We start from the raw sequence: 13,556 nt of genomic DNA, 5'->3' as shown, positions 1-13,556 counted from the left end.
GCAAAGCAGAATAGTGTGAACTTCGGTGGTTGGTAATATTTTAGAGTACATTATAAAGGATGTGACAGAGTACTTAGAAGTTCACACCAATATGGGCCAAAGTCAGCATTGCTTTGTGGAGGGGAGGTCTTGCTTGACAAATTTGCTGGAATTCTTTGAAGAAGTAAATAGCAGGGCAGACAAAGGAGTCAGTAGATGTTGTTTACCTAGATTTTTAGAAAGCCTTTGATAACCCATGGTATCAAAGGGCAGATACTAGCATGGATAGCAGGTTGGCTGGATAGCAGAAGACAGAGTGGCCATAAAAAGGTTTTTTTCTGGTTAGCTGCCAGTGACTAGTGGAGTTCCGCAGGACTCAGTGCTACTCCACGTTTTATATTAATGACGGATGAGGGGATTGAAGGTTTTATGGCCGTTTGCGGATGAAGACAGCAGCAGGCGAAATTATTATGAGGAACAAGGAAATGGCAGACGATTTGAACAGGAACTTTGGATTTGTCTTCACTAAGGAAGATACAAAGACGTACAGGTATGTAGGTTAATTGGCTGGGTAAATGTAAAAATTGTCCCTAGTGGGTGTAGGATAGTGTTAATGTACGGGGATCACTGGGCGGCACGGACTTGGAGGGCCGAAAAGGCCTGTTTCCGGCTGCATATATATGATGATATGATGATGATGATGATACAATCTTCCAGATGTACTAGTGGACAGAGGGCCTAGGGTGACGGAGGAACTGAAGGAAATTCACATTAGGCAGGAAATGGTGTTTGGTAGACTGATGGGACTGAAGGCTGATAAATACCCAGGGCCTGATGGTCTGCATCCCAGGGTACTTAAGGAAGTGGCTCTAGAAATCGTGGACGCATTGGTGATCATTTTCCAATGTTCTATAGATTCAGGATCAGTTCCTGTGGATTGGAGGCTAGCTAACATTATCCCATTTTTAAAGAAAGGAGGGAGAGAGAAAATGGGAGATTATAGACCAGTTAGCCTGACATCAGTGGTGGGAAAGATGCTGGAGTCAATTATAAAAGAAGAAATTGTGGAACATTTGGATAATGGTGCATGGATTTACGAAGGGGAAATTGTGCTTGACTAATCTTCTGGAATTTTTAGAAGATGTAACTAGGAAAATGGACAGGGGAGAGCCGGTGGATGTGGTGTACCTCGACTTTCAGAAAACCTTTGATAAGGTCCCACATAGGAGATTAGTGGGCAAGATTAGAGCACATGGTATTGGGGGTAGGGTGCTGACATGGATAGAAAATTGGTTGGCAGACAGGAAACAAAGAGTAGGGATTAACGGGTCCCTTTCAGAATGGCAGGCAGTGACTAATGGGGTACCGCAAAGCTCGGTGCTGGGACCGCAGCTATTTACAATATACATTAATGACTTAGATGAAGGGATTAGCAAATTTGCGGATGACACAAAGCTGGGTGGCAGTGTGAACTGTGAGGAGGATGCTATGAGGTTGCAGGGTGACTTGGACAGATTGTGTGAGCAGATGCATGGCAGATGCAGTTTAATGTGGATTATAATGTGGATGAGGTTATCCACTTTGGTGGAAAGAACAGGAAGGCAGATTATTATCTGAATGGTGTCAAGGTAGGAAATGGGGAAGTACAAAGAGATCTGAGTGTCCTTGTTCATCAGTCACTTAAAGTTAGCATGCAGGTACAACAGGCAGTGAAGAAAGCCAATGGCATGTTGGCCTTAATGACAAGAGGAGTTGAGTACAGGAGTCAAGAGGTTTTTCTGCAGTTGTACAGGGCCCCAGTGAGACCGCACCTGGAGTACTGTGTGCAGTTTTGGTCTCCAAATTTGAGGAAGGATATTCTTGCTATTGAGGGCGTGCAGCGTAGGTTTACTAGGTTAATTCCCGGAATGGCGGGACTGTCGTATGTTGAAAGACTGGAGCGACTAGATTTATATACGCTGGAATTTAGAAGGATGAGAGGGGATCTTATTGAAACATATAAGATTATTAAGGGATTGGACACATTAGAGGCAGGAAACACAATGTTGGGGGAGCCCAGAACCAGGGGACACAGTTTAAGAATAAGGGGTAGGCCATTTGGAACGGAGATGAGGAAAAACTTTTTCAGTCAGAGTTGTAAATCTGTGGAATTCTCTGCCTCTGAAGGCAGTGGAGGCGAATTCTCTGGATGCTTTCAAGAGAGAGCAAGATAGAGCTCTTAAAGATCGGGGGTATGGGGAGAAGGCAGGAACAGGGTACTGATTGTGAATGATCAGCCATGATTACATTGAATGGTGGTGCTGGCTCGAAGGGCTGAATGGCCTGCTCTTGCACCTATTGTTTATATGAAAATAGGTGGAGGGGCAGGTAGTGTAGAGCAAGTAGGGACTCTACAGAAGGACATGGACAGGTTGGGAGAGTGAGCAGAGAAGTGGCAGATGGAAGATATTGTAGCAAAGTGTGGAGTCATGCATTTTGGTAGTAGGAATAAAGGCGTAGATTATTTTCTCAATGGGGAGAGAATCTAGAAATCAGAGGTGCAAAGGGACTTGGGAGTGCTGGTGCAGGATTCTCAAAACGTTAATCTGCAAGTGGAATCAGTAATAAAGAAATCAAACTCAATTATTTCAAGAGGGCTTGTGTACAAAAACAGGGATGTAATGCTGAGGCTCTATAAGGCGCTGGTCAGACCACATTTGGTATATTGTAGCAATTTTGGGCACCATGAGGAAGGATGTGCTGGCTCTGGAGAGGGTCCAGAGGTGGTTTACAAAAATGATCCCAGGAATGAGTCGGCTTACTTATAGTGAGCGCTGGAGTTTAGAAGAATGAGGGGGGACCTCATTGAAACATACGTAAAGGGGTCAGGCTTGGATAGAGTGGATGTTTCCACTGGTGAGAGAGTCTAGGACTAGAGGTCATAGCCTCAGAATTAAAGGACGATCTTTTAGGAGGAGGAATTTCTAGTCAGAGGGTGGAGAATCTGTGGAATTCTTTGCCACAGAAGGCTGTGGAGGCCATCAATGGATATAATCAAGGCAGAGACAGATAGATTCTTGATTAGTGTGGGTGTCAGAGGTTATGGGGAGAAGGGATAAATGGGTTTGAATGGCGGAGTTGACCTAATGGCCTCATTCTGCTATCAATTTTCAATTTATGAGTTTATCCCCACTCAGAGTTTTCTGTCCCAGACAATTCTCAATCTGTGTGTGTTCAGCTCCTGAATGGACACATCACTGTTCTCTCCCACCCCCAACAGCCGCCATGGATGGGAAGTGTGGTGTTCCTGCTGCAACTCCCCGCTCAGTCTACAAGGCCTCGTTATCCCTGTCCTCACCGCCAACCCAACCCTGTCCTCACCACTGCTGGAACAGTCAGCAGCTGTTGTTTTCTCTCACCCCCCTTCCTTTACTAGTGCGGCCATATTTACATTGCCGAGCTCCAGAACCTAGACCGTGATAACCAGAGCAACCGGTCTGACCAGTTACCAACACCCCTCCACACTCACCCACACCCCCCACCACTCACCCCACACCCTCCACACTCACCCACACCCCCCCCACCAACTCACCCCACACCCTCCACACTCACCCACACCCCCCCACCAACTCACCCCACACCCTCCACTCACCCACACCCCCCACCACTCACCCCACACCCCTCCACACTCACCCACTCCTCCTCCACTCACCCACTCCCCTTCCACATTCACCCCATTCACCCCCACCCCACCCCCCACCCTCACCCACTCCCCCTCCACACTCACCCCCATTCACACCCCCCCCCCACTCACCCACACCCCTTCTGCACTCACCCAACTCACCCACCCCCCACTCCACACTCACCCACTCTCCCTCCATACTCACGCACACCCCTCCATTCACCCACCCCCTCCACACTCACCCACCCACACCCCCTCCACACTCTGCCCACTGTCTCCACACTCTGCCCACTATCTCCACTCTGCCCACTGTCTCCACACTCTGCCCACTGTCTCCACACTCTGCCCACTGTCTCCACACTCTGCCCACTGTCTCCACACTCTGCCCACTGTCTCCACACTCTGCCCAATGTCTCCACACTCTGCCCACTGTCTCCACACTCTGCCCACTGTCTCCACTCTGCCCACTGTCTCCACACTCTGCCCACTGTCTCCACACTCTGCCCACTGTCTCCACACTCTGCCCACTGTCTCCACACTCTGCCCACTGTCTCCACACTCTGCCCACTGTCTCCACACTCTGCCCACTGTCTCCACACTCTGCCCACTGTCTCCACACTCTGCCCACTGTCTCCACACTCTGCCCACTGTCTCCACACTCTGCCCACTGTCCTTGGTGCTGATCCACTCTCTCACCAACTCTCCTCATTCATTAATGTGTGCATCTTCCAGTGAAGCACACACAACCTGCATGTTTAATCTATCTGCCATTAGCTGATTTAGTAAAGATGTAGAGACATGAGCCAGCTGTCAGTAGGGACTGGCTTAGACGGCATGTTGGTGGGCAGGGACAAGGGCTCTGTGATTCAATTTCTCACTATAAATGGTCCCGTCACTAAGGGCCCACACTGGCCCTGCGGGCTCTTCACAGATCATGGACACTTGAGCACAGTTTCTCAAGGTATTGCACCTTATCTTTATCATTTCTTGTTCCTTTCCTGAGTTGAAAGCACTCCCAACCACAGGACGGTCTCAGATGACAACTTTATCAGCCCATCCCTTCATTTATTGCTAACTCAATTCCCTGCACAGCTCACGGTAATTACTCAGCCCTGGGGCGGCACATGGAACATTTTTCTTTCTTTTGCAGTTTATATTGCATTTCTTTCAATCAGCCATTAAAGATGCTGATAGTGCACTCAGTCACCCACGGCCACAGCTTTTCACTGTACATCAATACAGTGCCGATAAGCTAAACCCACAGCCCACTCGCCCCTCACACATTCACTGACTCTCGCTCAGACAAGCTCTGCATTGAGTTCTTTCCCGATCAGTGAAAAGCCATCATATTATGATCACTCTTCCCCAAGGACATTGTTAATAGTTTCTCAGTGCAGCGTGAGGTCACCTCCTGCCGACGTTGTTCCTGTGTGCTTGTCCTCGGTGGCACCAACACGTGGACTCCCGGCTGCGTCCACCGACAATGTGGCCGGTAACGGCAGAGGATCTCACCCACCGGCTGTGTGCTGGGAAATCACTGGTCTTGGTGTAAGCACGGTGAGCATTGCCATGGAGTGCCTTTAATTCCATTAACACCATTACAACCATTGGAGCCACTGGGTCTGAGCGCAGTCACCATTCCCCGCAGAGCCTGTCCCTCCTAGTCTGCCTGTACCTCCCCATCTGCCTGTACCACCCGTCCGCCTGTACCTCCCAGTCTACCTGTACCTCCCAGTCTACCTGTACCTTCCCGTCTGCCTGTACCCTCCCCGTCTGCCTGTACCTCCCCGTCTGCCTGTACCCTCCCCGTCCGCCTGTACGGCCCCGTCCGCCTGTACCTCCCCATCTACTTGTACCTCCCTGTCCGCCTCTACCTCCCCGACCGCCTGTACCCCCCCGTCCACCTGTACCTCCCCGTCTGCCTGTACCCTCCCCGTCTGCCTGTACCTCCCCGTCTGCCTGTACCTCCCCGTCTGCCTGTACCCTCCCCGTCTGCCTGTACCCTCCCCGTCTGCCTGTACCTCCCCGTCTGCCTGTACCTCCCCGTCTGCCTGTAACCATTTTCATCAGCCTATACCTCCCCTTCTTCCTGTGACCCCCCGTCTGTCTGTACCGTCCCCCTCTATCCCTGGTGCCTGTAACCCTCCCGTCCCGTCTGCTTGCGATCCCATCACCCCCGTGATGTCGCCGATATGAACCCCACACCTGCCAACACCCCGTCACCCCGTCACCTCTGGGGACAGGGTCAGGGAGAGTCAGGCCCCGCGCTGTCTCCCCGCGGCTCCAAACTAGTGCGGCCACACACACTTCCACGGGCTGGATGGGGGGATGTTCAGACACTTGCCCAGTTTCTCACAGCCCGGAGGAGTCCAGTTCTGTTGGACAGAACAGTGTTATCAACGGCACACAAGCCCCCCGTCACCCTGCACCCCGTCACCCTGCACCCCGTCACCCTGCACCCCGCACCCTGCACCCCGTCACCCTGCACCCCGTCACCTTGCACCCCGTCACCTTGCACCCCGTCACCCTGCACGCCGTCACCCTGCACCCCGTCACCCTGCACCCCGTCACCCTGCACCCCGTCACCCTGCACCCCGTCACCCTGCACCCTGCACCCTGCACCCCGTCACCCTGCACCCTGCACCCCGTCACCCTGCACCCCGTCACCCTGCACCCCGTCACCCTGCACCCCGTCACCCTGCACCCCGTCACCCTGCACCCCGTCACCTTGCACCCTGCACCCCGTCACCCTGCACTCCGTCACCCTGCACCCCGTCACCTTGCACCCTGCACCCCGTCACCCTGCACCCCGTCACCCTGCACCCCGTCACCCTGCACCCCGTCACCCTGCACCCCGTCACCTTGCACCCTGCACCCCGTCACCTTGCACCCTGCACCCCGTCACCTTGCACCCTGCACCCTGCACCCTGCACCCTGCACCCCGTCACCCTGCACCCCGTCACCCTGCACCCCGTCACCCTGCACCCTGCACCCCGTCACCCTGCACCCCGCACCCTGCACCCCGGCACCCTGCACCCCGTCACCCTGCACCCCGTCACCCTGCACCCCGTCACCTTGCACCCCGTCACCCTGCACCCTGCACCCCGTCACCCTGCACCCCGTCACCATGCACCCCGTCACCCTGCACCCCGTCACCTTGCACCCCGTCACCAGCACCCTGCACCCCGTCACCCTGCACCCCGGCACCCTGCACCCCGCACCCTGCACCCCGTCACCCTGCACCCCGTCACACTGCACCCTGCACCCCGTCACCCTGCACCCCGTCACCCAGCACCCCGTCACCCTGCACCCCGTCACCCTGCACCCCGTCACCTTGCACCCCGTCACCCTGCACCCCGTCACCAGCACCCTGTCACCTTGCACCCCGTCACCTTGCACCCCGTCACCCTGCACCCCGTCACCAGCACCCTGCACCCCGTCACCCTGCACCCCGTCACCAGCACCCTGCACCCCGTCACCCTGCACCCTGCCACCCTGCACCCCGTCACCCTGCACCCCGTCACCCTGCACCCCGTCACCCCCGTCACCCTGCACCCCGTCACCCTGCACCCCGTCACCCTGCACCCCGTCACCCTGCACCCCGTCACCCTGCACCCCGTCACCCTGCACCCCGTCACCCTGCACCCCGTCACCCTGCACCCCGTCACCCTGCACCCCGTCACCCTGCACCCCGTCACCAGCACCCTGCACCCCGTCACCCTGCACCCCGTCACCCTGCACCCCGTCACCCTGCACCCTGCACCCCGTCACCCTGCACCCCGTCACACTGCACCCCGTCACCCTGCACCCCGTCACCCTGCACCCCGTCACCCTGCACCCCGTCACCAGCACCCTGTCACCTTGCACCCCGTCACCCTGCACCCCGTCACCAGCACCCTGCACCCCGTCACCCTGCACCCCGTCACCAGCACCCCGTCACCCTGCACCCCGTCTCCCTGCACCCTGCACCCCGTCACCCTGCACCCCGCACCCCTGCACCCCGCACCACTGCACCCGTCACCCTGCACCCCGTCACCCTGCACCCGTCACCCTGCACCCCGTCAGCCTGCACCCCGTCACCCTGCACCCCGTCACCCTGCACCCCGTCACCCTGCACCCCGTCACCTTGCACCCCGTCACCTTGCACCCCGTCACCCTGCACCCTGCACCCCGTCACCCTGCACCCCGTCACCCTGCAACCCGTCACCCTGCACCCCGTCACCCTGCACCCCGTCACCCTGCACCCCGTCACCCTGCACCCCGTCACACTGCACCCTGCACCCCGTCACCCTGCACCCTGCACCCCGTCACCCTGCACCCCGTCACCCTGCACCCCGTCACCCTGTCACCTTGCACCCCGTCACCCTGCACCCCGTCACCCTGCACCCCGTCACCCTGCACCCCGTCACCAGCACCCTGCACCCCGTCACCCTGCACCCTGCACCCCGTCACCCTGCACCCCGTCACCCTGCACCCCGTCACCCTGCACCCCGTCACCCTGCACCCCGTCACCCTGCACCCCGTCACCCTGCACCCCGTCACCCCGTCACCAGCACCCTGCACCCCGTCACCCTGCACCCTGCACCCCGTCACCCTGCACCCCGTCACCCTGCACCCCGCACCCCGTCACCCTGCACCCCGTCACACTGCACCCCGTCACCCTGCACCCTGCACCCCGTCACCCTGCACCCCGTCACCCTGCACCCCGTCACCTTGCACCCCGTCACCCTGCACCCCGTCACCAGCACCCTGTCACCTTGCACCCCGTCACCTTGCACCCCGTCACCCTGCACCCCGTCACCAGCACCCTGCACCCCGTCACCCTGCACCCCGTCACCAGCACCCCGTCACCCTGCACCCTGCACCCCGTCACCCTGCACCCTGCACCCCGTCACCCTGCACCCCGCACCCCTGCACCCCTGCACCCCGTCACCCTGCACCCCGTCACCCTGCACCCCGTCACCCTGCACCCCGTCACCCTGCACCCCGTCACCCTGCAGCCCGTCACCCTGCACCCCGTCACCCTGCACCCCGTCAGCCTGCACCCCGTCACCCTGCACCCCGTCACCCTGCACCCCGTCACCTTGCACCCCGTCACCTTGCACCCCGTCACCCTGCACCCCGCACCCTGTCACCCTGCACCCCGTCACCCTGCACCCCGTCACCCTGCACCCCGTCACCAGCACCCTGCACCCCGTCACCCTGCACCCCGTCACCCTGCACCCCGTCACCCTGCACCCCGCACCCCGTCACCCTGCACCCCGTCACCTTGCACCCCGTCACCCTGCACCCCGCACCCCGTCACCCTGCACCCCGTCACCCTGCACCCCGTCACCCTGCACCCCGTCACCCCCGTCACCCTGCACCCCGTCACCCTGCACCCCGTCACCCTGCACCCCGTCACCCTGCACCCCGTCACCCTGCACCCCGTCACCCTGCACCCCGTCACCCCGTCACCCTGCACCCCGTCACCTTGCACCCCGTCACCCCGTCACCAGCACCCTGCACCCTGCACCCTGCACCCCGTCACCCTGCACCCCGTCACCCTGCACCCTGCACCCCATCACCCCGCACCCTGCACCCCGTCACACTGCACCCCGTCACACTGCACCCCGTCACCCTGCACCCTGCACCCCGTCACCCTGCACCCCGTCACCCAGCACCCCGTCACCTTGCACCCCGTCACCAGCACCCTGTCACCTTGCACCCCGTCACCCTGCACCCCGTCACCAGCACCCTGCACCCCGTCACCCTGCACCCCGCACCCTGCACCCCGTCACCCTGCACCCCGTCACCCTGCATCCCGTCACCCTGCACCCCGTCACCCTGCACCCCGTCACCCTGCACCCCGTCACCCTGCACCCCGTCACCCTGCACCCCGTCACCCTGCACCCCGTCAGCCTGCACCCCGTCAGCCTGCACCCCGTCACCCTGCACCCCGTCACCTTGCACCCCGTCACCCTGCACCCCGTCACCCTGCACCCCGTCACCCTGCACCCCGTCACCAGCACCCTGCACCCCGTCACCCTGCACCCCGTCACCCTGCACCCCGTCACCCTGCACCCCGTCACCCTGCACCCCATCACCCTGCACCCCGTCACCCTGCACCCCGTCACCCTGCACCCCGCACCCCGTCACCCTGCACCCCGTCACCAGCACCCCGTCACCTTGCACCCTGTCACCCTGCACCCCGTCACCCTGCACCCCGTCACCCTGCACCCCGTCACCTTGCACCCCGTCACCTTGCACCCCGTCACCAGCACCCTGCACCCCGTCACCCTGCACCCCGTCACCTTGCACCCCGTCACCCTGCACCCCGTCACCCTGCACCCCGTCACCCTGCACCCCGTCACCTTGCACCCCGTCACCCTGCACCCCGTCACCCTGCACCCCGTCACCCTGCACCCCGTCACCTTGCACCCCGTCACCCTGCACCCCGTCACCCTGCACCCTGTCACACTGCACCCCGTCACCCTGCACCCTGCACCCCGTCACCCTGCACCCCGTCACCCTGCACCCTGTCACACTGCACCCCGTCACCCTGCACCCCGTCACCCTGCACCCCGTCACTCTGCACCCCGTCACCCTGCACCCTGTCACACTGCACCCCGTCACCCTGCACCCCGTCACTCTGCACCCCGTCACCCTGCACCCTGTCACACTGCACCCCGTCACCCTGCACCCTGTCCTTGTACATTCCATCAGCAGGCCGCCAGCCCCAGGGTTTCTGGGCATCACTGGCAGCACCAGCGGCCTCAGTCACTGGGCCAATATTCCTGGATCACTGGATCTGGTCCGTGGATCACTGTGGTCCTGGATCACTGGGTCTCTGGCCCCTGGATCGCTGGATCACTGGGTCTCTGCGGCCCTGTTTTCTGTGGCCCCGGGCCCTGCGTGAGCTTCCCACTCCCCAGCCCCACCCCGGGATGAGTGGGGGTTCGGCAGGTTGCTGCTATGACTCACCATGACGGCCCGGTCACACACGTTGAGCTGGGGCTCCCCAGGCACCAGCGAGGCGCGGTGATGACGCACCACGGCAGAGAACGTCCGGGCAGCATCCGCGTACTCACGGCTCGAGAAACTGCAGCGGGGGGAGGGAGAGAGTGTGGAAGAGGAGAGGGAAGGGTGGGGAGCGAGGGGAGAGAGGGTGTGGGGGTAAAGACCAGTCGTCAGGTTCATGACTGATCATTTGGTGACACTGGTCCAGAGTTCAAATGGCTCGAGACCCCCCCCCCGCCCCACCGCGGCAGGGCTGGTGTCAGCGTTAATCCTTCACCCGCCTCTGTCCTCACCTGCTCCGTCCCTCATTCCCTCCCCCATTCTCCCCACTCCATCCCCGTCCCCTCACCCCCTCTCCCCACTCCTACCTTCCCCTCACCCCTTCCCCTACCCCTCCTCCTTCTTGCCCTCACCCCCAAACCTCCCCCTCCATCCTCCTCCTCATTCGCCCACCCTCTGCCCTTCCCCCTCCTCTCCCTCCCCTCCACTCCTCTTTCCCTCTCCTCCCCCTCCTCTTCTCCCTCTCCTCTCCCTCCCCTCCTCTTTCCCCCTCTCCTCTCCCTCCGTCCTCTCCTCTCCCTCCCCTCCTCTTTCCCCCTCTCCTCTCCCTCCGTCCTCTCCTCTCCCTCCCCTCCTCTTTCCCCCTCTCCTCTCCCTCCCTCCTCTCCTCTCCCTCCCCTCCTCTTTCCCCCTCTCCTCTCCCTCCCTCTCCCCTTCCCCCTCCTCTTTCCCCCTCTCCTCTCCCTCCCCTCCTCTTTCCCCCTCTCCTCTCCCTCCCCTCCTCTTCTCTCCCTCCCCTCCTCTTCTCTCCCTCCCCTCCTCCCCCTCTCCTCTCCTTCCCCTCCTCTTTCCCCCTCTCCTCTCGCTCCGCTCCCCCTCTCTTCAGGCCCCTCCTCTCCCCGCACCTGATGGGGTACTTCTCCCCGGGGTCGCGGCCGAGGTGGAAGAGCAGGGGCTGGATGGAGTGGTCCCGCTGCTCGTGAGTGGTGACACCCGTCACATTCTGTCCCGGACAGAAGTTAATTCCCTGAAAGGAAAGCGCAGGAATCACAGGGTGATTCAGCCCAGCGGCAGCCAGTGGGGCAGCACTGGCTCGATGGCCCGACTGGCCTCCTGCCCACCACACATACACCATTTCACAAATTCATTAGTTGTAGCAGCAGAATGAGGCCGTTTGGCCCATCCAGTCTACTCTTGCCCCCACCCCCGCCCACTGGAGCTCTCCCTGCCCACCACCCCTCTCCCTGCCTGCGGAGTGGCCTGTCGACAACACCTGCTGGTGAGGGACGAAACTCAGTCCCTTGCGAGGGGTGACATAGGGACTGACGAGGTAGAGTCACTGTGGATAGAGTTGAGGAATTGTAAAGGTAAGAAGACACTAATGGGAGTTAGATACAGACCCCCAAATAGTAGCCCTGATATAGGGTGTAAGTTGCAGCAGGAGTTAAAGCTGGCATGTAACAAAAGTAATGCCACTGTGGTGATGGGGGATTTCAATATGCAGGTAGACTGGGAAAATCATGTTGGTTCTGGACCCCAAGAAAGAGAGTTTGTAGAGTGCCTCCGAGATGGATTCTTAGAGCAGCTTGTGCTGGAGCCTACCAGAGAAAGGGCAATTCTGGATTTAGTGTTGTTCAATGAACCAGATTTGCTAAGGGAACTCGAGGTAAAGGAACCGCTTGGAGGTAGTGATCATAATATGATTAGTTTTAATCTGCAATTTGAGAGGGAGAAGGTTAAATCGGAAGTGTCAGTGTTGCAGTTGAACAAAGGGGACTATGAAGGCATGAGAGAGGAGCTGGCCAAGGTCGACTGGAAAGGGATCCTAGCAGGAATGATGGTGGAACAGCAATGGCAGGAATTTCTGGGCATAATCCGGAAGATGCAGGATCATTTCATTCCAAAGCGAAAGAAAGATTCTAAGGGGAGTAGGAGGCAACCGTGGCTGACAAGGGAAGTTAGGGATGGAATAAAACTAAAAGAAAAGATGTATAACACAGCAAAGAGTAGCTGGAAGCCAGAGGATTGGGAAACTTTCAAAGGACAACAGAAGGTAACAAAACAGGCAATACGGGCTGAAAAGATGAAGTACGAGGGGAAGCTGGCCAAGAATATAAAGAAGGACAGTAAAAGCCTCTTTAGTTATGTTAAGAGAAAAAGAATAGCAAAGTCAAATGTGGGTCCCTTGAAGGCAAACACGGGTGAAATTATTATGGGTAACAATGAAATGGCAGAAGAGTTGAACAGGTACTTTGGATCTGTCTTCACTAAGGAAGACACAAACAATCTCCCAGATGTACTGGAGGACAGAGGATCTTGGGGGATAGAGGAACTGAAAGAAATTTGCATTAGGCGAGAAATAGTATTGGGTAGACTGATGGGACTGAAGGTTGATAAATCTCCTGGGCCTGATGGTCTGCATCCCAGGGTACTCAGGGAGGTGGCTCTAGAAATAGTGGACGCATTGGTGATCATTTTCCAATGTTCAATAGATTCAGGATCAGTTCCTGTGGATTGGAGGATAGCTAATGTTATCCAACCTTTCAAGAAAGGAGCGAGAGAGAAAATGGGAGATTATAGACCAGTTAGCCTGACATCGGTGGTGGGAAAGATGCTGGAGTCAATTATTAAAGAGGTAATAACGGTGCATTTGGATAGCAGTAAAAGAATGAGTCCAAGTCAGCATGGATTTATGAAAGAGAAGTCATGCTTGACTAATCTTCTGGAATTTTTTGAGAATGTGACAAGTAAAATGGATGAAGGGGAGCTAGTGGTGTAATGTATCTAGGCTTTCAGAAAGCCTTTGATAAGGTCCCACACGGGAGATTGGTGAGTAAAATTAGAGCACATAGGTAGGAGGTAGGGTGTTGACATGGATAGAGAATTGGTTGGCAGACGAAGCAAAGAGTAGGAGTAA

General features: G+C 58.1%; 1 protein-coding gene across 1 annotated transcript in view; it reads right to left on the bottom strand.

Annotated features, from left to right (window-relative positions):
- Positions 1-5,198: 5,198 nt before the first annotated feature.
- galns (galactosamine (N-acetyl)-6-sulfatase) overlaps positions 5,199-13,556 on the bottom strand; it is a 30,369-nt gene continuing 22,011 nt past the window's right edge. The window contains exons 12-14 of the mRNA XM_078400911.1: positions 11,545-11,666; positions 10,604-10,721; positions 5,199-6,015 (exon numbers count right to left, since the gene is read on the bottom strand). Coding sequence (XP_078257037.1) covers positions 5,929-6,015; positions 10,604-10,721; positions 11,545-11,666 — 327 coding nt within the window. The 3' untranslated portion in view covers positions 5,199-5,928. The remainder of the gene's footprint in view (positions 6,016-10,603; positions 10,722-11,544; positions 11,667-13,556) is intronic.

Source organism: Rhinoraja longicauda, chromosome 6, assembly GCF_053455715.1.
Source record: "Rhinoraja longicauda isolate Sanriku21f chromosome 6, sRhiLon1.1, whole genome shotgun sequence".
Classification (NCBI taxonomy): domain Eukaryota; kingdom Metazoa; phylum Chordata; class Chondrichthyes; order Rajiformes; family Arhynchobatidae; genus Rhinoraja; species Rhinoraja longicauda.
Note: the sequence above shows the minus strand (reverse complement) of the source record. Positions and strands in the feature narration are given on the sequence as shown.